At 58.3% G+C, this 24,865-nt stretch overlaps 2 protein-coding genes across 2 annotated transcripts; one reads left to right on the top strand and one right to left on the bottom strand.

The window, feature by feature from the left end:
* Positions 1-7,685: 7,685 nt before the first annotated feature.
* On the bottom strand, positions 7,686-8,587 carry LRRC3C (leucine rich repeat containing 3C; the record flags this gene model as incomplete). The annotated part of the gene is made up of 1 exon (XM_082495136.1): positions 7,686-8,587. One exon carries the CDS (start codon positions 8,585-8,587, stop codon positions 7,805-7,807), a length of 783 nt encoding a protein of 260 aa, XP_082351262.1. The 3' UTR covers positions 7,686-7,804.
* A 6,269-nt stretch (positions 8,588-14,856) lies between these two features.
* Positions 14,857-24,284, top strand: ORMDL3 (ORMDL sphingolipid biosynthesis regulator 3). The gene is made up of 4 exons (XM_082495164.1): positions 14,857-14,944; positions 19,415-19,621; positions 21,123-21,274; positions 21,415-24,284. The coding sequence occupies exons 2-4, from the start codon at positions 19,448-19,450 to the stop codon at positions 21,548-21,550; spliced, it is 462 nt and encodes a 153-aa protein (XP_082351290.1). The 5' UTR covers positions 14,857-14,944; positions 19,415-19,447; the 3' UTR covers positions 21,551-24,284.
* The last annotated feature ends 581 nt before the right edge of the window (positions 24,285-24,865 follow it).

The raw sequence follows: 24,865 nt of genomic DNA, 5'->3' as shown, positions 1-24,865 counted from the left end.
CTTGCTCCAATCTGCTTTTGAAGGTTTGCTGCTGGATCTGAGCAATTGATCATTTTGCTCATAAAGCACGAGTAGTAACGATTATTGTACTACTCTCAAGAGCTTTACAAGTAACTCTGAGTTCTCACCAGCCCCGGTAGGTGCAGAGCACGGGCTGCACGAGCCCCCCAGAGCAGCCAGCCTACCGCTGGCTTCTGAAACCACAGTAGAGCTACCGGAACACCAGCTTTTAAAACTTGTTTTTAAGCTTTGTAAGCTGTTCCTTGCCAGGAGCTGCTGCCTTCCAGGCTCGTTTTGTCATAGGACACCAGAGAACCCTCGCCCTCCTTTCCCTCGTGAAGCACAGCCGGCCTTTTGAAGCCACTTGTGCAACAGTGGTGTAACCCCCCTGCAATCTGAGCGGAGGGGACTCCACGCCCCACTGCCGGCACACACACAGCCATGGAAAGCCGTGCCCGGCTTCCCGGCACAGAGCCATTCCTTTCTTTTTTGCACTATATAGGACTAAGTCAAGCAAAAGAACACCTCCTCCTCCATAACTGCAACTTCTTACGGCATCTAGAAATTCCTTGCTGGGTATTCATCCAAAAATCGACCAGATTCAACCCAGTTTAACTTATCCATTTTGACAGGAACACAGCAGGAGATGGTATGGGCACAGACCATGCTCCGAGCTTTTCAGAATCATTACTTATTAAATACTGACGAATAAAATGTACTGTAACGAGCATTTAAACTGCCTGTAGGCTGATTATCTTAGCTGCCAACTGGACACTGTGTGCACGGCGCAGGCTTATACAGATTAAGCAGACGGGCTCGGCGATTGCTGCTTGCGTCTCTTGGCCTATTTCACAACAGCGGAATGCCACATGCATAAATTATTATGAGGAGAAAAAAAAAAAGCAGTAAGTAGGTACTAAGTGCAATGGCAAGCGAGTCACAAACACTTACTCCCTGCTTCTAAAAGCTGGAGGTATAGGAAGCTCTTACAGTGCCTCAAGTTTTTCAGTGGGCCTCAAAAGTAGAAAAATAGGTCAAATATTTCAGTATTGCGTCGCAGAGGAATTTGTGTCATTAATTCTGTGGAGACTTTCATGAAAGACTGATGTGAAATGGCTTCACGCTGACCTTTCCTGTGCAAGTTCTCTCCAAGCAGCCGGAGCTCCCCGCCTTCGCTGCCTGCGACGGCCCCAAATGCAGCTGAATCTTTTATTTATGACACCCCGTCCCTCGCAGCTCGCTCCCTTCCCTTCTCCTGAGCTGCTGAATCCCTGTCACACTTCAGATTTTACAAATCGCTGTCATCAGTTCTCACTTCACCTCACCTTTACTTTTTTACGATCGCCCTCTACCTCCCCCGGCTGCAATAGCTCATGAGGAATTGCAAGAGCCTTCCTTCTGCCTTTAAATCCTTTTTTTTTTTTTTCTCTGCTCTGTTTTTACACACCTTTCTCTCGGAAACTTGGGCTGTAGCCAACACTCTCAACGCAGCGGGGGAACCCTTGGTACCTCCTGCGAGGCTCAGCCCTTTAAAGCACAGCTTTAACCTGCCCCAACTGCGCAGCTCTAATCTCGCTTTCTGCAGAGGATGATTGCAGCACCTCGAGAGCAGCGACGAATTCTCACAAATAATGAATTCGGAGCTTAAAGCTTTCTGTCCCCTTCTCTGCCCGGGCCTCGGGTAACTCAGCCCTTCCCACGGGCTGTGTACCAACAGCACACCAGCGCTTTTAAACATCCACGAATGACAAAAAATAATCATCTGCCAACTGGAAGCCGCAGCCCCATTGTTTTAACATCAGAGCTGCCTTTTCCCAGCCTGGAACAAACCACTTGAGAAACACTTAACAAACAGATGTTAAAACACTCACTGCAGAGCTGCCGCGCCAGCTCACCGGTTACGGACCGCGTCTGCCGGGGTGACGGTGACACCTCCGCTCCGTGGGAAGGCTGTCTGGTAACTCCCCGCAGCATCTCTGCGAACTCACGAGCGAGCTGCTCCTCTGAATTTTGGTGACCAGGAGTTGAACAGGGCGCAGGGCCGCCCGAGACGCCAGCGTGACACGCTGCAGCTCACCTCGACGCGCCGAGGAACACCACCAGCCTGCCCGGCAGATGCTAAGGAGAAGGGCTGTGGGGAGGGAGGAGCAGGTGCCCTGGGATCAGCTCATCCCAGGAACTCATCGCACCTGCGATGGGGGGGCTGAGCCATGGAAACACTGGGGGCAGCCCCGGCTCAGGGAAAGGCCCCTGGCCTTTCAGTACTTAAAGGGGGCTACAGGAAACATGGGGACAGACTTTCTAGCAGGGTCTGTTGCGATAGGATGAGAGGTAATGGCTTTGAAATAAAAGAGAGAAGATTTAGGCTAGATATATGGCAGAAATATTTTATGCTGTGGCTGGTGAGACCCTGGCCCGGGTTGCCCAGAGAGGTGGGAGATGCCCCATCCCTGGAAACATTCCAGTTCAGGTTGGACGGGGCTCGGAGCGACCTGGTCTGGTTGGAGATGTCCCTGCTCATGGCCTTTAACAGGCCCTTCCCGCCCAAACCAGTCTGCGATTCTAATCCATCCACTGGGAATTCCACCAGGGAGCTGGTCCAAGAGCCACTTTGCTGGAAAGTGGTTTGAAAACGAAGCCTGACCAAGAGTCGAGGGTGTCATTTCTGTCCCCAGTAATCCCCCGGGGACACTGCAGGTGCTCTGGGCTGGGTGGCATGGGGACATCCTGAGATGCAGCTCTGGGCCTCAGTAAGGACACGTGTTAGGAGAGAGGAAATCCCACGTGCAGAGATGGGAGGAGGGCTGGGATGTCGCGCTCGAAGGGGATCGGCTGTTTGCTGAGCCAAAGCCCACGGCTGGGAGCCGAGGGGCTCACGTGAAAGGCAAAGTCTATTTGGGTTCAGCAGCCGCAGTGAATTCCTCGATGGGCCCGACCATTTATATAAAATTACACATATTTTCAAGTGCTCGGCTGAACTGGATCCATGGGAGAAAAAAAAGAAAAAGAAGCTTGTTCTGCTTTCTGGCACCTAAATCCTGGCCTGGAGCGAGGCCGTGGGCAGGCGGTGGGTGCCAGAGCGGCAGCGCACAGCCCGGCGGTGCTCCCACGGGAGGACGGCACGGACACGAGCGCCAGGCCCAGCCCACGGATACCGACAGCCCCACACCTCCCGCCGAGGCAGGAAAAGTGCCTGGAAAGACGACGTTTCCCTCTGACAAGGGGAAGTTTTGCAGGTCCCCCTCTTTTATTACCAGGTACAACCTCGTCTTAAAAAATGCCAGTCAGAGAAATGATCCTTCTGCCCCGCGATGCCCAGCTTGCGCGAGGGATGGGAGGGAGAATTAACGGCGAGTCAGGAGGGGAGCGTGCGGTTGCCTTAAACGCTGAGCTCTTACCCACACGCATGGGAAGAGATGTGATTTTTTAGCTCTGCTTTGGTTCCCTATCCACTGAAATTAAATTTCCTCCTGCTGAAGTCCAGCGACCACATTTTCTGCACAGCACCGTTCCTATAACGAGCAACATCATCGGATTAGCGAGTCCTTTGCAGGCAGTGAATAAGTATGATTCATTATTGGCGGCGATGCCACCGTAAATGGATTTTTTTTTGTGGTGAAAATAAATAAATAAGGCAACATAACTGCGGGGCTGTTGATGAAGTGTAGACCAGCTTTAATCACAGTGTAATTGCTGCCATCAGTTCTAATTATTTATAAATATTTTTATAATTGTGGAAATTAAACAATTAGACATCCTTCCTTCCCCCTTCTAAATCTAATCAGTTAAAAGTTCAGGATGCGATCTGGGGCCATGGCTGCTGAATACGCTTCATTCGCGGGCTGAGAAAAAACATTCCTTTACCTTTCTCCTGAAACACCCAAACGCTCGTCCCCGGTGCAGAGCAGAGCCTCTGTCACCGCTGCTGCAAGGACGGGCCCGCAGCCCGGCTGCCCGCCAGCCAGCTCAGTAAACCGTCGAATATCCGGCAAAGCCGGGAGCGACGCGGAGCCTGGTGTCCCCGGGAGCATCGCCCGGTCCCCAGGCTCCCGGGGGGGGTTCAGCGCCAGGCGGACAGAAGAGGTATCACCGCCAGCGAGGACCCCTTCTTAAATCTTGCCCCAGTAACACATTTTCCTCCATCCTGCGGAGGAAGACCGGCCCTCCCCGGGCAAACCAGTTAATTACCCGCCCGGCGCGGGTGGGCAGAGCATCCTGGAAGTTAATAACAGAGATTTACCATCGTGCTGGAACGGTACAGAAGGAGGTCACGCTGCTAATTCTCCCGTTGCTGATCCCAGCAGATAAATCTACAGTACATCAGGAAACGAATTACCCAGAAATGCGGTATTAAAATGGATGATTATATTTCCTCGCTTAAGGAGAAGTGTTGACTTTAACGCTGAGCCCCCCCCGTACCCACCGCCACCGCCGAGCGCCGGCTCCCGGCTCCCTGGCGGGAGCTTGCCCCCCGCAGCGTGCTGCCGCAGAGTAACCAGTGAGATGAGAAAAATCCCTCCCTGGGATGGGAGCACCCCCTCCCGTGCTCGGCCAGATCCCCTCGACACCCCTCCGACACCCCGGCTCGGCCACAGCCACCTCCTGGAAATATTCCCGGTTTTTTGCTCTTCCCCATTCCCTGCAACACCTGATTAAATATCCAAGATTACTGACAGCATAAATCCAGTGCAATTCAGTCCATCCCAGACCGAGTGATCTTCCCAAACCTCATTGCAGATTTTTACAAGGTTTCTCATATATTTTATCCCCCCGTACGCGCGCGCAGGCTGTTCCACAACCAGCCGACCTCCCTCATGGCGGGGGCCGCCACCGGAATCCACCTCCTTTCCCCTGTGCTCATTAGTGTAGGCTGTAACGAGCCGGTGGTTTCCATCTTCATAACTCCTGGGGCAGGAGAGCCGGAGCAGGGCTGACCCCGGGGGCTTGGTGTTACCCAGCGCAGTGGGGGGGACACCGGTGGGACCCCGCGGACGGGGTGGCAGCCAGGGCCCCCCATCCCGCTGCGTCCCCAGCCCACCCCGGCTGCTCCCGGGGCCGCAGGAGGAGGGTCCCTGGGGAGCGAACCGAGGCGAGGGACAGCAGCCATCTGCTCGGGAGCCGGGGGTCTGCGGGCTGTCGCGGCCACACCGTGCCATGCTGCGTCTGGAGACAGCTGAGTGACAAACAAAGTTAATGTCCCTCGAGCGGGAGCTGTCACTCCACGTTAGGTCACGGGTTTCACCCTCCGCAGCACCATGCTTCGGCATGCACCGCGCAGGGAAAGGTGCCGGTGAACCAGCATGGGGCTGCTGCGGGTGTCATGACCATTGTGGGGACTTGGGAGGACCGTGGGCATCGGGAAGGGTATGTCCCCCCCGGGGCATCGTAGTCCCTCCCTGTGTGCCACGTGATGCCCAGGTCTGGTCTGGCGGGGACGGGAGGGCAGAGAGTGGAGTAGGGCCCCCGCAAACCACCCCACAGGGTCCCGGCACGACGCAGCTCGGGGACCGGCACCGTGCCAGTGACCTGAGCCGCGCTCGCAGGAGCCGAGCCGCCGGGTGTTCATTTATTGAAGGCGAAGGCAGTGTTACCGGAGGGACCAAGTATCGTGTTTCTGAAAGCGCCAGCCCGCGGCACCCAGCGGAGCCGGACGTGGCTCTGGGAAGACATCAGCTGTCGTGGGCACCCGTCGCCCTTCCCTTGCGGCCAGGATGTCACCGGGGACGGGGGTGGCCCTGGCGCAGGGGGCTCCCACCCACCAGGAGCAGCACCCTGTGCCCCCCGCAGATGCACACACAGCACACGTCGGGCACGGGCTCCAAAGTAAAAGCCAACTTTATTGTCGTATAAAGTAAGAACGTAAAAGGTCCCTTAAACAAAACACATACTGGGTCAGACAGTCCCGGGCGTCCCCGCACGCCGCGGGCACGAGAGCGGCCACCCGGGGATGCCCATGGGGGAGCAGTGCCCGGGGGCCGCGGTGCAGCTGCTCACAGTGGCTCGGTCCGGTCCCCCCCAGCCCCTTTTCTCCGCAGCCGGTCGTATTGAGGTGGGGGAGAGCTGCCGTGGGGCTGCGGGGCCGGGGGACGCCTGGATCGGAGCTGGGACTGAGGCGCTTGTGCGTTGCAGAGCCCATGGTCTGCGCTGGGAAAGTAGGCACTTGTGGAAGGGCGCGGGCGCCGCTCCCGGCCAGCTCCGTCCCACGGCTCCCACCGGCACCGGGGCACAGGAGGACGGGCAGCAGCCGGGGGCCGAAGCCCTGCCTGCGCCGGACCCGGCAATAAGCCCCCACTGTGCCGCGGCAGCCGGAGCCGGGTCGGGCCTGGCACGGAGGATGTTCAAGCAGCTTTGGTTGGTGCTCTTGGTGAATTAAGGCAATTTAGCTTCAGTTGGTTTTAAAAAAAGGGCAAAACCAGCAAAACCAGCTCTCTCAGGGGCCAGACGCTCGGGTGGAAGAGTCTGGGTCTGCTCTGGCTTTGCTCTGAGTCGCCGCTTGGACGCTGCACACCCGAAGGTGGGCACTGACCCCCAACCCGCGCCGGCCCCCGGCCTCGCCTCTACCTACCGACACCAGGAACCTGCAGCCCAATACTGGAAGTGTCAAGAAGGGACTTTGGGACATTTTAGGGGAGATTCAGGCTCCTGCCAGCGGCGCGGGAGAGGGTGGAGGAGCTGCGGCAGCTCCCTCGGTCCCCTCTCCCATCACAGTGACCGGTCGGCAGCCTTGTGAGGAGTCCTGGAGTGAGGGCTCTCCTCCGGCGGCAGATGGGAGCCGGCTGGCGAGGGGTGCTACCCTGCCACAAGCACCCACCCGCGTGGTCCCCGGGGAGCACCAAGGGGAAACCCGCTCCCCCCGACATCCTGGCAGGGCCGGACCCCTCGGTGCCCCTCCATCAGCACCCGCATCCCTGGGTGGCCCCGGAGGGCTCAGCCCCGGGGGAGATCATTTCCCATTCGCTTCTTATTCCCCATTTGCTTCATACAGGAACTTGGCGCTCCGAGGGGGAAGGTGCTGACGTTGCCCCCCGTCCCCGAGCAGGGAGCCCCACGGCCCTCATGCCGCCGGCAAAGGAGCGGGGAGCAGCGGGGGCTGAGACGGGACATGGGGTGTCACCGTCCAGCACGAGAGCTGGCGCTGGGCACCCCCGGCCCTGCCTCTTCCCTTTCCCAACCGATGCGTCCCCACCTCCTGCCCCGTCCTTCCGTCCCACCGGGCTGCGGTCACAGCCCATGACCTTCCCGGGGCCGGTGACCCGGCAGGGCACTGGCCACCCGGCCGTACCGCTCCTCCCCACGGCCCAGCGCTGCCCGCTGCCCGTCCAGGCAGGGAGCCAGCCCCAGGCACTGCCGGGAACATCCCTCGGGTGGCCGAGGGTAAGCCGGGGAGGGATTAAAACACTGATTTCGTTAATGCCCCAAGGGATCTCTGCAAAGGAAATAGAAAAGTTTTAAATGAAGTCCGAATGTCCAGGTTGGTCGGAGCAACGGCCGCGTGCCGGGGGATGCTCAGGGACTCTCCAGTCCTTCGTAACGCAGAGGCAGCGGGTGGATGCTGCGGCCGCCCTGTGCTCGTGGCCGATAACCGCCCCTGACCGCAGCCGCTTCACCGCTCGCTGTGCCAGAGCCCGGCACTCGCCAGCCACGGCTCCTGCTGCCAGGCACTGCTTCCCCAAGGAGAATAAAACATCCATGATTATTTCTGCGCGATGACAGTGGCTCATGACAGCTCCCGCAGCCACGGCAGCCTGTGGAGCAGCCGATCTCCAGCTCCGCCGGTCCCCGCGTCCTATGGGATGCCGGTGCCTCACACCACGGTGCTGATGGTGGACGACTCCTCCGACCTCCGCTGCTTGCTGGGCAGGGACTTGAGATACTCCAGGTGCCGCCGGGCGTCCTCCTGGTTCTGCCGCACGTAGTAGACCAGGTAGGAGATCACCATGGCGAACCAGCCGAACATGGTGACCAGCATGGCGATGTCCGTGGTTTTTTTGTACACATTGCAGAAGTCCGTGTCGGCGATCACCTGCAGGAAAGCTTTGCCGACGTGCTCCTCCTGCGCGGAGGAGTGGCACACGATGCCGCCCGAGGAGCCGGCCACCAGGTCCACCGTGCGGATCAGCTCCTGCAGCCGACAGTCACACAGCCAGGGGTTGTTGGAGAGGTTGACCTTGGCCTTCAGGTTGCTAAAGGCGTCTTTGCTGACCGACACCAGCCTGTTGGAAGACAAGTCCAGAGAGTGCAGGTGCTCCGCCAGGCCCCGGAAAGCCCCGCTCTCGACGCTGGCGATGGCGTTGTGGGACAGATCCAGCTCCAGCAGGAGCGGCAGGTCCCGGAAGGCGTCGCGGGGCAGGAAGGGGATTCGGTTGGAGTCCAGGTAGAGCTTGTTGGTGTTGTTGGGTATGTCTCTGGGGACCTCGGTCAGCCGAGCGTTGCTGCAGCGGAAGGTCTTCAGCCCCTCCTCTTCCGAGGGGTAGCAGCCCTTGGGGAATGCAGTGGCTGAGCGGAGGCAGGAGGCCAGGAGGAGGAGGCTCTGCAGGAGCAGCCACATGGTCACCGAGCGGAGGAGGACCCGCTCTGCCACAGGCATGGTGCCACGCTGGCTTTATCACACAGCCGCTGGCCCGGTGGCTCTCGCCCGCGATGGTTTCAACTGGACTCGGTGCATCTGAGATGAAGACATGAAGGGGACAGCATCAGACCAGGGGTGCCAAGAGGCAGAACCGCTGCTGTGCCACCTGTGAGCACCACTCTTGCCCACTGCAACCCGGCCATGGGACAGGGATGGGGGTGAGGATGGAGACGGGGACAGGGACAGGGATAGAGCCAGTCAGCATGGCTCACGTGTCCCCCCATCCTCTACCATCACCAGCCTCGCTCAGGGTTCCTGTGCAGCAGGATCAGGCCCCAAAGGGCCGAGTGAAGGCACATCTCCCGTGTGCCGGCAGCTGGGCTGTAACAAACGGAGACGGCTCGGGCTGAGCCAGAGGCGGGGGTGAGCTCCCAGCCTGCCAAGGTCACCAGCAGTTTGGTCACTCGCTCGTAGAAGGCCAACGCATCCTGCAGCGGCGGCTGGCGGGACACGCCGGCAGGCGAGCACTGACTCCAGGCATGCAGCCGCTGCAGGCGGCCCCCGGGGAACGCGATGGAAAACATGTATGGGCAGAGGCAGAGCAGGTTCCCGCTCCCCAGCAGTGCCCGGGACACACGCAGACACACACCAGGTTTTTCCCCTTTCGAGGGGACCGGCGCAGGTGGGTGACTGGACACTGCTGTCCCCTGCCCGGTGCCACCCGGGCCACGGAGCCCGGCTGCCCACACCACCCGGTAACCATGGTCCCCATCCAGCCCTTTATTCCAGAGGGGAAAAACGTCAGCAGGAAAGAAACAAAAACAGAAAAAGGAAATTCACTGGAGCTGAGTGTGTAGCGAGTTCCCAGGGTGGTGGCAGCAGATAAGGGCCACGTCCGAGCCCTGCGAGCGCGCTGCCCGGCTCTACAGCCATGGGTCCCATCGCGTCCACGGGCCCCAGACTGTTCCCGGCCGGGCTGCAATGGCAGAGCCACCAGGGCAGGATGCAGGAGCTCTCCCCACCATCCCCAGCATTCAAGACACCGGCATAAAAGGGCATCCCGTGGCACCCCGTCAGGCAAAGCTCTGTGCTGTGCAAAGCCTTGCGCTGTGCCACCCGGGCACCTCCTGGGCAAGCCCACCTGCTGGTCCCACCAACCCCCAGCTCCCTGGAGCACCCTGCCACCAGCAAACCCACTTCTGGGTGCTGACCAGGGCTCCTCAGCGAGGGACAGAGGTGCCCACCCAAGGGTGGCCCTGACAGCGCCGCCGGGACCCCAGCCCGGGCGAGCACCCTGACTGCTGGGCACCATAACGCAGCCCAACTGCACCGAAACACCCCAAGGTCACACCAGTGTGGCGCCAACCCCTGCGCTGCCGGCCCCCCCCCGGGCTCCTCGAGGTCCCTGAGCGGGGACAAGGGCTCAGAGTGGCCGAAGGGCAGCAGGAACCCCAGCCTCATGCCGGCACATCGGCGTGGTGGGGGTACCGGCCCCCAAAGTCTGCCAGAAGCAACCTGGGGCAAACGCTGATCCTTGGGACCATCCTCCCGCTGCCGGGGGACACACGCAGAGCCGGACACTGCGGGAAACCCACCGGACCGAGCTGGGAGCCGCTGACCCGGGACAGGGGGTGCTTCATCCGTGGGAGCGGGGAGGCCGGGGCACCCCCGCGGGCGGGATGTGCCTCCCCGGGGCCCCGCGGTGGGCTCGGAGGGTCCCCAGCGACGGTGCTCCGGACCCCGCACCGCAGCGAGGACGGGCACCGCCAGCCACAACGCCGCTGTCCCCAGCCCACAGCAGGGCAGGGGGGACCCCAGCCCGACCCCGGGGGTCGCCGCCAGCCCCGGGGAGGGCGGTTGAGGTTCCGGGGGGGGGGAGGGGGAAGCGGACAGGCTGCCGGCGGCGGGGCTGTGCGGGCACCGGGACCCGCCGTGCCCCCAGCGCGGCCGGGGATGCCCGGGGATCCCCCCGGCCCCCGCTCTGGCGCCGGCTCCGCTCGGCACCGGGGGCGTTGCGGGCGAGGGAAGCCCCGGTGCTTCCCCGGGGGAAGCTCAGCGCGGCGCGGCGCTGCCGGGGAACCCCCCCCAGCCCTCCCCCGGCTCCCGCCCTGCCCGCTCCCGGGACCGGGGACCGGGGGTGGGGGTGGGAGGTCCCGGTGCGGACTCACCTGCCGTGCGCAGCCCCGTGGCGGCGGAGCGGCCCCGCGCCCCGGGCCGGAGCGGCCGCGCCCCGCGCAGCGCGGCGGGCCCGGAGCCGGCGGCGGCGGCGGGGCCGGTGGGCGGGATCCTTCGCCCGGGGCCTCCCCGGGGCTCCCCGCCCCCGGCCCGCCCCGCCGGGGGGGGGCCGTACAGCGCCGAGCACCCCCGGCCCCGCACCCGGGTCCTCTCCAGCCACCCGCCCCCGGGAGAGGCTCTGTGCCGGGACCGCAGCACCGGGGGGAGGTGGGAACCGGGGAGACCCGGCGAGCAGCTGCCGGGACCCCCGAACCCGGGGCAGGCGGCAACAGCGGCTCCCGGAGGGCACCGCGCCCCCGCCCCACCGCGGCCCCCCCCGACCCGGCGTGGGAGCAGCCCCGGTGCCGCCGTCCCGGTCCCCCCCTCCCCGGGCTCAGTGCACCCCCCGGCTCTGCCCCCGCAGCCCCCGAGGGCTCGGGCACCCCCCGCCCCTCCCCACCTCTCGGGGAGAGCAGGACACCCCCCCCGGAGGGGTCACGGTGCCCCCTCCCGCCCGCCCCCTCCCCGCCCGGCACCGGCATCGCTTACCCGGGGAAACCCGAGCCGCGGCGGGCAGCGGGCGGGCAGGAACCTGCCTGTCCCCTCCCCGGGGGGGGGCACAGTGGGTCCCCAGCCCAGACCCGGTCTGACCGGGCCGCGGGTCCCTGGGCTGGACGGGGGCTCGGCGCTGCGCGGGGCTCCGCCGCCCCGGGACACCGGCGGGGGCGGCTCAGGACCATGGAGAGCGGCCGCCGTTACCGGGCCGGGCCGGGCCCCGGTGACCCCGGGACCCCCCGAGCGGGGCGAGGGCTCCCGCTGCCCCCGCCAGACCTCCCCTCCGTCCACCCCCGCCTGCTCGGGGCACGGCCGGGGCTGCTCCCCGCCAGCACCGGGGCTCTCCCCGGCGGGACACCGGGCAGCGGGGCCGGGGGCCGTGCCCTTGCCGTGCCGCAGCAAGGACGGCGGCGGCCACTGGCGCCCCGTGCCCGGTTCTCCTTGGCGGGAGAGCGCAGCCCTGCGCATTGACATTCTCCCGCTGCTCAGGGAGGATAAACCGTTTAGCAGGCGCCTGGCCTGGATCTCGGCTCAATTAGGGAGAACAAAACCTGACGGGAAGGCGCAGCCTGGCAGAACCGCAGCCAGACGCTCCCCCGGGACCCCCGCGCTCCCCCGGGAGCTGGGCCGGGAGGACAGGACGGGGCCAGGGCCGAGCCGGTGGCGCAGAGGGAGCCCAGTCTGCTCGAGGCTCCGCATCTCCGGGTGCTGCAGCCAGCGAGGGTTTGTCGGGACAGAGCGTCGGCACATGCCAGGACAGCCATCGGTCTGGGGGGGCTGTGGAGCTGCCAACAAGGTCTGTGCTCGGGATGGTCCGGACGGTCTGTCCATCGCTGGGGCTGGGACATGATTTTTTATGCTGAGGGTGATGAGACACCAGCCCGGGTTGCCCAGAGAGGTGGGAGATGCCCCATCCCTGGAAACATCCCGGTTCAGGTTGGACGGGGCCCAGAGCGACCTGGTCTGGTCAGAGATGTCCCTGCCCATGGCAGGGGGTTGGACTGGGTGGCCTTTAACGGGCCCTTCCCACCCAAACCAGTCTGCAATTCTATGACCAAGCCTGATGCTGGGCTGGGGCAGGGGGTCACCGCGCGGGGCTGGCCTGGGACACCGCCGGGAGCCAGTGGGCAGCAGCCGGGGAGCCACGGTGAGTGCTCTGGGGCACCTTCACCGGCATCTCCCCATTTGGCCGGGGAGCGGAGAAGCCCTGCACTGCCCGTCACCAGTCCCAGTGCCACCAGGAGCTGTGCACAGAGGTGCCGGGGCTGCGGCAGCACAGGGCCGGCTCCGCATGGCACAGCCACCCACCGCGGGATGGGGCCTGCAGGCACTGAGGGGCCGCGGTGACAGGCAGGTGCTTGAGGGGTGCTTGAGCTTTCGGTGAGCCCCGGCTCACACTGGGATTCGGAGGGGTGGCAGGTCACCGCGGCAGCGGGCAGAGATCCTGGGAGCAGGAGCAGCACCAGGGCTGTGCCCTGCGGGGATCCCACGTGCTGGGACACGGCACCCGCCAGCCCGAAAACCCAGTGCCCGCAGTGCAGCACGACCCCACGCGGACCCTTCCCCGCAGTGGCAGAGGGGATGGCTAAAAATAGCCAGCACCATCTTCTTGCTGCCACCGCGGTGCTAAATATAGACGGTATCGACCGGGCAGCGGGACCGGCAGCCTGGGAGCAGGAGGGGAGCACAGCCCCCCCAGCATGGGGGAGGCCAGGAGCGAGCGAGGCCTGGGAATCCATACGGGAACAGCCCCGCTGAGCACCGGGGAAGTGCTGGTCCAGGCAGCTGCCGTCCTGGGCTGCAGATGGGGCCAGATGCCCCCCAGGGGAAGCCCCCGCCCCCGGTGCCGGGGTTCCCTGGGTGGTTGAATCCGGTCTGGGGAGCCCAGGGAGCGGGTACCCCCCTCCCCGCGCTCGCGCCGGCAGCAAGAGGCTGCCTGCTGCATCACTGAGAGAGATTAATATTTATGGGCGTTTAAAAATAGCTGTCGCATTGTGCTTCCCCCTCACGTGCGGAGTCAGCGGGGTGCGGGGAAGCTGCTAAATTAGATGTCACCGTGCAGAGGGAGCTGCTCAGTCAGGCAGGAGCGGGGATAAAAATAGAGCCTGCCGTGCGTGCGTGGCTCTCCTGCAAAGCAGGGCCAGGTCCCGCGGGATCCCCCGCCTCCGCACGCCGGCATCCCCACACCTCGCCTGCCACCCACCGCTCCCACGGGATCCCCCACCTCGGCACACCGGCATCCCCGCACCTCACCCTGCCAGCAAGGGCACACCGGAGAGGCCGGGCAGGGACAGGGTGCCCCTGGCTGGCGACCGCAGTGCCCATCAGCAGCCCTACGGCTGCTCTAACCACGTGTGTGTTCCCCCACGGTGCCCACAGCTCTCCAGGAGCAGCTCTGGCTCCAGGAAGCAGCCCCGGTGCCCTGCCAGCGGCATGGCACAGCGCGTGGCACCCAGGCCACCCCGTCCCTGGCAGCCGGTGGGGTCTCCGTGCCCTCGCTGTGCCCAGCTGGCATGCAACCACCCACCGAGAGCCAGCTCAGGCCTGGAGACGGATGCACGGCTGATGCCGACGCCAGATGGATGCACACAGGGAGAGGATGCAGAGCTCAGCCGGGAGCCCCACGGGGGATGCTGCTGCAGGAGCCAAAACTGAAACCCCACGAATGGGCTTTGCCGAGTGGCCAGGGAGGGTCGGGAGCGGCCGTGCGTAGCCACGAGCGACACCAACAAAGCTGTGTGTGCAACAGTAGGCAGACAGGGAGCCCCATGCTGCCGGGCTCTGCACGGCTCGGCCTGGGACACCAGCACAGCTCCGGATGGAGGATTCGCAGCACAAAACGGCTTTGCTGTTGGGCAACGGCACTGCACCCTCCACTGTTGCCGGGCGGCAGAGCTGGCGGTGGCTGGGGCGCACAAAGCCCTGCACAGATGGCCGCGCGCTCCGAGGGGCCGTAGCAGCACCACGCTATTCGCTTTGACGGTTGCACAAATAAAAGCGGGGCCAGATGGTCTTCCCCCACGCTCCAGCGCAGGAATCCACCGCTCCCAACCCCTGATCACCTTGGTTGGGCTGTCCCGGTGGCACGTTGCCGGCCTGCCCAGGTTGCCCACACAACGTCCGCTGCTGAGGTTTTTCCACCGGGAATGAGCGGCGGGGTGGGGGGGAGGCAGCCGACCCTCCCCGAGCAGGGTGGAAGCCCCCCACAGGGTGCAGAGTGGGGTGGCTGCAGCCCCCCAGAGCTCTGCCGGGGCCACTCGGGGGTGAGACACCGTGGCTCGGGGGTGGGACACCGGCAGCTGCTCCCCACCAACACCGGGGCTCTCCCCGGCGGGACACCGGTGGCGGGGCAGGGGACCCTCCCTCGCCCCCCCAGGTTCGCCCCCTCGGCCGAGCGCTGCGCGGTCACCACGGGGCTCTCCTCCCCCGGCGGTGCTCGGCGCTGGCGGAACTACAGCTCCCGGCGTGCCGCGGCGGCGGGGCGGGCCGTGTCCCGGTGCCCGCCGGGAGCGCAGCCGGGGCGGCGGGGAGCGCGACGGAGAGAGCCCCGGCCCCGCCGAGCCGAACCGAACCGAACCGGGCCGGGCCGGGCCGGGCGGAGTAGCGGTGAGTGCGGACCGAACGCGGTGGCTCTTCTCCGGTGTCCCCCCCGGTGGGTACCGGGACCGGCGCGGCGGGCCCGGGCGGGAGGCCTCGACCCCTCCCCGGGAGCAGGCGGCGGCCGGGCCGGCGGGAGCGGGGGAAGGTAGCTGGAGCGGGTCCGTCCCGAAAGAAAAACACCCTCCACACACACGCACTCCCCCCCAAAAAAGGCAACAAAGCAGCTGCTGAGGTGGAGGCAGAGAGCTGCGGGGCGCGGGGGGTCCCCGCGGAGGAGGAGGGTCCCCACCAGGGAGGGGGTCGGTCCCCGCCGTCCCCGGAGCGCAGGTCCTTGCATGGGGGTAAGCGGGGTGCAGCACCCCGAGTGCCCCAGAGAACCCCCAAGGCACAGCCTTCCCCGGGCGTCAAAACTTTCCCTCTAAATTCTGCAGAGAAGGCGATGGGGAGGCAGAGCCCACCCGCTCCCGCTCCCGCTCCCGCCTGGGACGGCTCCCGCTGCTCCTCGGCCCCGTGTCTGCCCCTGCGGTGGCACCCCAGCCCTGCGGCCCCCCAGTCCTACGGCACCCCGCTTTCTGCTCGGCAGCCACCCCTCCCTGCCCTCCTGGCAGCTCTTCCCGCTCCAGGCCCTCCCGGCTTCCCGAGGAGGAACCGGGCAGCTCCGGGGCTCCAAGTGTCCAAGTGTGGGTGACTCCGGGCTGGACCGGGACACCGAGCAGCGCTGGCTGGGTCTAACCTCTCACACAGCTCCCTCCAAACAGCCGCGTTTGTGAACATGTTTGATGCACTCGATGCTCTGGTTCAAACGCCGATGCCGTCTTGCAAAGAAAGGTTTAAAATATTTATTTGCTTGGGAGACGGTGATTGCTGTTGCTGCCAGAGATAGGGATCTCAGCTCCTCGGAGGCTCCGTGGGATCATAATCACTTGTATTCTGGGAACACTGGGGAAGATCGACCGAGATAAGCACCCTCCTTCCCTCCACCAGCCCTGGTGAAGCTCCTGCCAAGGGCTGTGGCAGAACGGGGTGCTGGGCCCGGGGTGCGATCCTGCAGTGCCCCAGGGAAGGGCTGCGGGATGAGGGACACAGCTGCTGAGCACGGACAGGGTGGGAGCGCTGCTGAAGCCCGAGGGGATGGGAACAGCCGTCTGTCACACTCCTCCGGGGGCAAAAGCAAAGGTGGGGAAGGAGCTGTGCTTTGGGGTGCTGCTGTCGGAGGCGGGGGGTCCTCCAGCAGCTGATGAACGACAGTGTGAGTCAGGAATGGGGCGAGAAGGATCAGGCAGAGGAAGGGCTCAGCATCATCGCAGCCTGCTATTTGCCTCTGACCACAGCTACGACTTTTCCCCTCCTTGGATGGACACCATCCAACGTCACCGCAGTCCCGACCTTCACACTCAGTCTGGTGAAACATTAAAAAGCTTTTCTGTCCCAAAAAACCACTGCACAAGTGGGAAAGCTGAGCTTTGCAGCCAGCTGCTGCGAGGGGGGGGGGGGCAGGGGGAGCTGGAGTTCCTCCCGCTGTTGTGTTTTGCCTTGTTTTTCCTGCAGGTGAACAAATCCCCGGTGTAAAATCAGAAAGCAAACACCACGGGATCCGGGATGGGGGTCAGGCCGGGAGCTCTGAGAGCTCGTGCTCCCTCAGCCAGGCTGTTGCAACCCTGTGCAGAGCCGCATGTGCAATGCGAGCACAGGGCGAGGGCTGCAAACGCCAGTTCAGGAGCAGAAAAGACTGGCAGACGAAATATTTTTAAGGTGGGGAAGGAAAGAATTGGAGAAGCACATGAAATTATCCTCATCGTAGGACGGAATGCTTGACATCTCCGTATCTCTCGCAAGAATGAATTAACCTCTTGTTTGTTCTAGCATTTCACCCGTCTAATCCTTTTTTAAGAGCAAGGAAACTGAGGCGCGGGGCTTCGCGTACAGCTTCTAAGCTTGGCCCTTCGTCACCCAGCTGCAGGTTTGCCACTGCCCTCCTGTGCAGAGGGGACCAAGCAGAAGTCGCTCATTAGTTTTTGAAAATGACACCCGCGGTTGTCCTCAAATGGAAATTCCACTTGATTACTACCACGGGCAGGGTGCCCCTCTAGCCGTGGGACTTGCCGCAGGTCTGCTGCCTTCTTGTAGCCTTTGCATAACGGCACGATTTCAAGAAAAGAGGGTCCTGAAGAGGCCACTCGGGTAAAAGAGGAACCTTATTTTTTTTCACTGTTTATGAAACTCAACATTAAAGCCTCCAGCAAGACCACTGACCACGTTCCATGGGCAGTCCCTTCCGTCAGTCCTTCTGCATTACCGAGTTGCCCCGAGTCTCAGTCGCGCAGTTCCCTCCGCTGCGCAGTTTGTCTCCCTTCTCAGTGCAGCTCTGTTGAGTGTTTGAGGACTGTTCCCCCACGCCTCTCTCCAGCGCTCTCTAGACTAAACAAACCCGTTTCCTTCAATCTGTCCTTGCAGGTCATGTTTTTCCTACACCTCTGCTCATTCTCACTGCTCTGCCCTGGCCTCCCTCCAGCTCCTCCCAGAACTGGACCGCATTCTAGCCGAGGCCTTACCAGTATCTCGCAGAATTATTTCCTATGTCTGGCAAATGGTGCTCCTGTTTACGCATTCCACAGGGGTGTTTGCTTTTTGTTGTTGTTGTTGTTGCAACAATATGACTTTTGACTCCTGCCTCACTGCAACCCTAGATTTCCTTCTGAAAGCCCATAGGAGTTGCACCAGATTAAGGATGGAGCTGCTCCCCCTGCTAGGGCTGAAGTGCTGAACTCTGGCTCCCAGTCCTGCTTCCACACCGAGCTTCGGGCTTTTCTCTGGACTATCCAGTAGCCCATATCCTTTGGCCCAGGAGATGGGTGACAAGAAAACGAGCGCTCCGCAGACCCAAAAGCCTCTTTTCTGCTAACAAAAACCTGCTTCAGCTATAAGCCCCCTGACTGACAGCCAGGTAGCAGAGGTAGGTGAGCATTGTTTGGCTCACCCAGCAGCTCTGCCTCACTGGAGCTGCCTGCAGCAGCGAGCAACAGCCGCCTGCGCGGCTGAAAGAGGTTTGGAAGTTAGAGCGAGCGTCCCAGGAGCTGCAGAGTCAAGCGTTCGCTCTGTGTCCTAGCCCTGGGCAGGAACAGGGGGGAACGCCAGCTTCTGAAAGAAGCCAGGCCCAGCGCTCCGCGAGGGAACTCACAACAGCTGGCAGCGGCAGACAGAGCGTAATGTTAGATCTGGCTCGGACTCGCCTCCCGAGACCGAAGGCTGTGAGAGCTAGAGAGAACAGCAACGCCGTCTTCCAGCTGTGGGAACCAGAGCAGCAGAAACACAAGGCCAGACATCAGGAAACAGCCCTCTCCTTGGGGTCCTCCGTACAAGGGGAGACAGACTGTATTATCTAATGAAACTACATTTCCGTGGGACACGGGCAAAGATGATTTTATGCAAGAACTTCCCTGATCTCAGTGTAAAGATACTCAGCTTTACAGCAGTTCTAATTTGTGCTGTTTCCTGTAATCCCTGGAAACAGGTAAACCAGAGCTCTCATCTTCACAGAAAGCCTTAAAGCCAACCAGTACCCGCTGCCGCTATCGGTGTGGCAGTCCAAAAAGCCATTTCAATACCTGCGCTGCCCATAGGGCACCGCTCCAAAGACTCACTCTGAGAGGATGACACTGTCTTGCTTTCTCACCTTCCTGGTATTGTTTAGAAAAACATCTCTCTCTGCTCCTCCTACGTGGCAGCTGTTCCTTCCAGGTAGGGGAAGAGCCATCTCCTCTGCAGCTCTTGCTACTGAAATATCCTCCCAATGCACTTTTCCTTCTTATCTCTAACTTTTTATGTTCCTCAAGAAGAAACTCGCTCCTTCCCTGCGGGGGAATTTTTTTGTTACTTTTAGTTTTTCTCCCCTTGTAAGTCTTCAGTTGGAAGGCAAAACACGTAAACCAGACCAGGAGACCAGCAAGCCTCTAGAGCTGTGCAGACCCCTGTTAATTTAGTAGGAGTAATTAGGAGATTTGTTGATAGAGAGCTGCCATGCCCTTACTCTGCAGTCACTTGTGTTCTCTTTTTGAGCCTAACCCGTAAACATGTAAGAAGTTTCGTGTGCCAAACGCTTCCATGATTAACACTGTGGTGATGACTTAAAAACCGCTTAAGAGTATTTGTTTGAGTCTTGTCAGGCAATGGCAGGATTGAACCTTGACTTCTTGGTTCCAGGAAAACATTTCAGCAGATCACAAGTAGTTTCTGTCACAGACGGGCTTCCCACACATTATTCCCAAATTTCACCCGCTCCCGGATTTAGCTTCCCCTCAGAAACGTCAGCTCTACAAATGCAAATGAGAAGTGAACTGACTTTCACTTTTTTTATAGCAAACAACAGATTTCAGGTTCGCTTGAACAGCAAGATGGTGCTCGACCCCTGCTGTGCTTCCCTGAGCAATTTCCACGGAGGGCTACTGCGACCTGAGGACTGACCTGACTCTGCTTTAGTTTCAGGAGTGCCCGTTCGACACAAAAGCCAACATGAATGTGGGAACAGCACACAGCGAGGTGAATCCCAACACCCGTGTCATGAACAGCCGGGGCATCTGGTTGTCCTACGTCCTTGGAATCGGCCTGCTGCACGTTGTGCTCCTGAGCATCCCCTTCTTCAGCGTCCCTGTGGTTTGGACTCTCACCAACATCATTCACAACATGGTAAGGGAACAGCGTGGCTGGCTTGACTTCCTGAGGCACGCAGAGGTAATCTCGCAGCACCAGCTGTTCTTTTGAGAGCAACCTAGTGAGGTTCTTGTTGAAACAGTTCCTTTCTCTGTATTTCCAAAGATGTGGGGTAAATTACTCAACTTCCACCCCTCAGACTGCACCTTTGCCTCTAGGTCATATATTTAAATCCAGCCTAGGTACCGATGAGACAGCAAACATGTGGTGATGCTGCTCAGAGGGGACACTGAATTCACTGCCTGCAGGGTAAGTCCCTTTGTCATGTCCCCCTTAACAGAGGAATAGTTGTGACGCCACAGAAGCTGGTAGGACAGCTTTTACTTTGGTTGATACAATCTGAATTGGCCTCATCAGAGTTTAAAAAAAATAAAACAACAACCCCAAACCAAGATTAAAACGCAAGCTTTGTTCTCCTTAAAGTAAAAGATTAGTTCAGGAAGAGATTCTCCCCTTCTAAGGATCGGGTACTGAAATGAGTGCTGTGCTAGGGATGCACAGGTAAGCACAGCACATGTCACAGACGCACGTTCTGGGGGTGTGGGGCACCTGCATGATGCAGAAGCCGCTGTGTTTCACTGCTCCCTTCTGTGCCTCCACCATCCCACCGCATGAGTCTTGGCACGCTGGGGTCCTAGAGCCGAGGAGCAGACCTCTTGGCAGCCGTTCACCCTCAGGCATAGGGGACAGAATACTTTGGAGAGGCAGCAATTGCTTTTGTATCCTTTATTTTAAATAACATCTCAGGCCATGAATATTCCAGAGGCAGAAAGGACACCCTTACTGGGGACACTCATACTAACTACTCGTGTCTCTAGCAGGAAGGAAAAAAAAAAAAATCCAACACAAACCCCCCAGCTGGAGCTGCCTGGAGCTCAGTTCCCAAGCTGCCTGCTTTTCATGCAGCTCCTTCCCCTTCTCCTGCAGCTTAAACAATTAGGTCCTGGGAACAGAAAGGAGTTGAAAAGCCAGCAACGGCTCTACTTAAGAGACATGTGATGTAACCAGACACTTGCTGTTTATCTGGGACTTGTGTTCCCCTTCAACAGGTTAACTCGTAATCAGAGCGGTAACAGACCCTCACTGCCTACAGCTCTACCTGCACTTTTTTTAGAAAGCACTTAACGTTTCTGTTGCACGGTAGAGCGAGTCCGTCTGTGCTAATCTCCTGATCCCAGAGATCCCCGTGCTGTAATCTTGCAACCACCTCCTTGGCTTACACCCAGGAGCTGAACGAGAGGCCAAGGCTGAGCTAGCCCAGCCTAGCGGCCTTTCTCCCTAACTCTCGCTGCTTCATTAGCCACTGCGAGTTCGAAGCGTTTTCCAGCAGTGACGATGCATCCCTCTAGCGGAACAGCGCGCCAGTGCAATCACCCACAACTCTACTGTTCACGCTGAAGTTGAACATTTCTGGTGGCGTAGCGAGGGGCGTAGAGAACATTCCGTGTGCTTCATGCTGCCTTTCTATTTGCCACAGAGTATGTACATCTTCCTACACACGGTGAAAGGAACTCCTTTTGAGACTCCAGACCAGGGGAAGGCTCGGCTGCTCACGCACTGGGAGCAGATGGACTACGGCGTGCAGTTCACAGCATCGCGCAAGTTCCTGACCATCATGCCCATTGTCCTGTGAGTACTTCGGGGCAGCTGAGCTGTCTCATGTGCCTGTACCGCTCACCGCTTCTGCCGCACATGCTGTCCTGGGAAACAAAACCATGAAGTGCTGTAATTCAGTTTCCCCTCTCTCTCTCTGTTCCCCTCCTTTCCAGGTATTTTCTAACCAGCTTTTACACAAAGTATGACCGGATACACTTCATAATCAACACCATCTCCCTTATGAGCGTCCTGATCCCCAAACTGCCTCAGTTTCACGGAGTTCGAATCTTTGGGATCAACAAGTACTGAACCGCATGGCTGGAGCGAATGGAAGAGAAGCAGGGGAGAGGGGGAAGTTCCTTCTCTCTAGCCCTGCTTCTTCACCCCCACGCACACTGGGATATAATTTCACAGCGGCTGTTTAAATGCAGTATCCAATAGACATATACCGCATGCTGGATCCTCATGCCCAATAAGTCTAAACAAGCTCCAGAGTAGAGTTTAGCGCAGAGCAGGATGCATGACGCTGGATTCCTTTTATTCCAGTGTCATAAATAGATGCAGATACACTGAGACTTCAAGGTACAACGAGGATGAATTCTGGGGAGACTGTCATCTGTCCCAGACATTGAATGAAGAGAACAGGGATGAGGGGAAAAGCTTTTAGTGCTGGTACTATTGCTGTGGTAAATGCACTTTAAAATACATTTCCCTTTCTGAAGCTAGGTGCTTTAAGCGATACGTGGGGGAAATTCAAAAGGATACAGCCAGACATTCCCAATACTTGATTGTTTTGGGGTTTGAGTTCTATTTTTGGGCGGGGGAGTGGGAAGAGAATGACAGATTTTTATTTTGCAATCTTTTACTCCACTGAGAAAGGAAGTTCTTTTACTAAAAACAGTACAGGAAGGAATGACCTGCAATTTGACAAAGCTTTCCATTTTCTACGGTACCATTCGTGTGGTTCAGGGAAAAGGTCAATAGATCCTAAATCATACTTGTTATTTTCACCTTGTACCAGAACCTGCCTGGGTAACTCTGCTCCCCGCCCCAAACTGCTCATTTTCAAGCGTGGTGAGGGCTCAGGCAGTACAGCTTTGGATTAAGGGCTGGGGTGCAGGTCACTTTAACGATGGACAGCAAATGCCGCTGAGCTACTTGGCACACAGAGGCTGCAGGAGCATGGGAGAAGCTGAAGACTGACTGGTACAGGCCAAAGGAGAGACGGATAGCTGCTTCCTAAAATGAGTTAGTGACTATAATTGGAATTTTTCTCCTCAGTCCAGCTCCTTGGTCTCTCAAGTCTGTGTACACATTACTGAGATTTGCCAGTGGACTTCACTCAGTTTCCAAGGAAGTGTTTGATTTCTGGCTTACCAGGAAGTCTGTTGCTCAGCTCCACGCACAAGCACTGCAGCAGCATCCCCTGAGCCCTCAGGTGGGCCCTGGCAAGGGTGAGGGAGCCGCAGGAGAGCAATACTAACGAGCAGCACCATCAGCCGACTGAACTGACCAACAGAAGGATGTGACAGGTCACTGATAACAGATTATTTAGTGCAGAAACAAAATTGAGCCTTTTTCCCATAAACTTACCACCTAGGTAAAGCAGGTTTGCAGGTTTAGATTTCCTGGCTGATATCTCTCTCTCTCTAATGTTCAAGGCAATCGTTTTTTCTTTTGGGTTGTGTGCCGGATGAAATGCGTTTTTCCTCATGCTTCCCCTGTAAACTCATGAAAGCCTGTATTTTTGTTGTCTTAGTGCTTATATTGTCTCACGCTTTTGACAATGGTATAAAGTTTTTAAATATGCTATTTTTGTTCCTGCATTAGCCAATTCTAGTTTTAGAAGTCATAGTGGATATTGTTGAGTTCTGTTTGATGATCTGAGCATAGGACATGGATAGGGGAACTTCAGGTTTGTATAGAAGATCTAGTACTACTCCATGCATAATTTTAGGCAAGCGGCTTTACTTCTCTATCTCAGATTTACTATTGGACTGCTGCAGAGAAGGGAAAAACATTTAGTGTACCTCAGAGGGCTGCTGGAATGCATAGAGAATCATTCCCTAATATGTTTGAAATGTGGAAATATTTTAAGTGAAATGGAAGTTTTGAAGAACGTAGAAGGAGGAAAGAGCCTGGCTTGATACCCGAGTGCTGTTCTCCAGCAAGGGGGTTTGACAGATGTGCAGTTTACTTGATGAGGGGGTTAAACCTTTTAACCAACATGACATAAGGACTGCTGCTTTAGTTAAGGTACTATATACCCTAAAGCTAATATACTCTTTAAGCTACTAGACAATGACTTTGAGAAAAAAAAAATCTTGTTTTCAAAATAGAGATATTTCATCAATCAGCTAAGTAGCTTTGAAACGACTAAGAAACCAACAGTGTCAATGCCCAGTATGCTTAAGGAAAGACCACTGCCCTCAGAGCTGTAGGGGCTGTCCTTAACAGGACGGCTAAGGCTATATCCCTAATGCGGACTGTATGTTGCTTAACAGCTCTGAATGTCTGCCCGCAGACACAGCTTACATGCCAATGGTAAATCTCCAGAGGAAAGATAACTATTTATTTATTTTGGTAGAATACAAGGGCAAAAACATCAGCTTTCTTGCAACAGAAACAGTCCCTATAAAAACATTACTTCTACATAGACGAACATATACTGATTATTTCTAAGTATATGCACATTACACAAAGTCAAAGCAGCTTTGATATTTTTAACTTAAGTATAAACGGAAGGTAGGGTCAGCTTTTCTCGATGAAGTACAGCACTTCAGATTTTCCTTGAAGGCCTTGGCATTACAACAGCTGAGGGTTCAAACATGTTATTTGTGCTGTTAACTGACACTATGGACATCTGATTCTGTTTTGTTAAATTAAAGATCAACTGTAAAACAGAATGGGGTTATAAACGTCTTTAAAAGGCAGTTTTTAAAGCCTAAAGTGTAAAACTTCTCATTAGGCAAAGCCTTAATTATAATAGTAAGCTTTTCTGATTTACCTCGTTCACGCAAATGATTAAAATAGCCATTACACAGGTATGTTAGATGGGAAATGACATCCTTTACAACACAGGGATAGCATTTTTGTCAAGAAATAACTGAAGTTAACTTGGACTCATACAGTTAATCCAGCCGAGGGAATTATAAATGAAAACTGGAGAATTATGGAAAGAAGTAAGAGAGCTGAAGAAAGATTCCATGTTAATAATGTGGTGTGTTAAGTATCTACATAAGATTAATAATTACTTGAACAATTATACATCTGAGACTATCTTCCTTAAGATCCCATCTTAAGGGCAGGTATCAGAATTACTCAAAACAGAAAAGAAACCATAAGTTAATTGTAATTAAACCACAGTTGCTACTTATTAGGTGTACCTGAGGTAGTTTTAAGTGAGAGGGCTTTGGGTACTGCTGGTCAAGCCTCCCTCATACACCAGTTGCGTGGCTCCATCCTGTTGGTGTCACAGAAGTGAGCGGTACCTGACTGAATTTCGAACTGACCATCTCCACTGCGGTGGTGTGGAAGCAACGGACATAGTTCTAGGTCTCCTGGAACCCTGTACTGAAACCACTTCTGATTTATTTGCATTTGTTAAATTCACATAGAAGCGGG

This window comes from Vanellus vanellus (assembly GCF_965231255.1).
Source record: "Vanellus vanellus genome assembly, chromosome: 24".
NCBI lineage: Eukaryota > Metazoa > Chordata > Aves > Charadriiformes > Charadriidae > Vanellus > Vanellus vanellus.
Note: the sequence above shows the minus strand (reverse complement) of the source record. Positions and strands in the feature narration are given on the sequence as shown.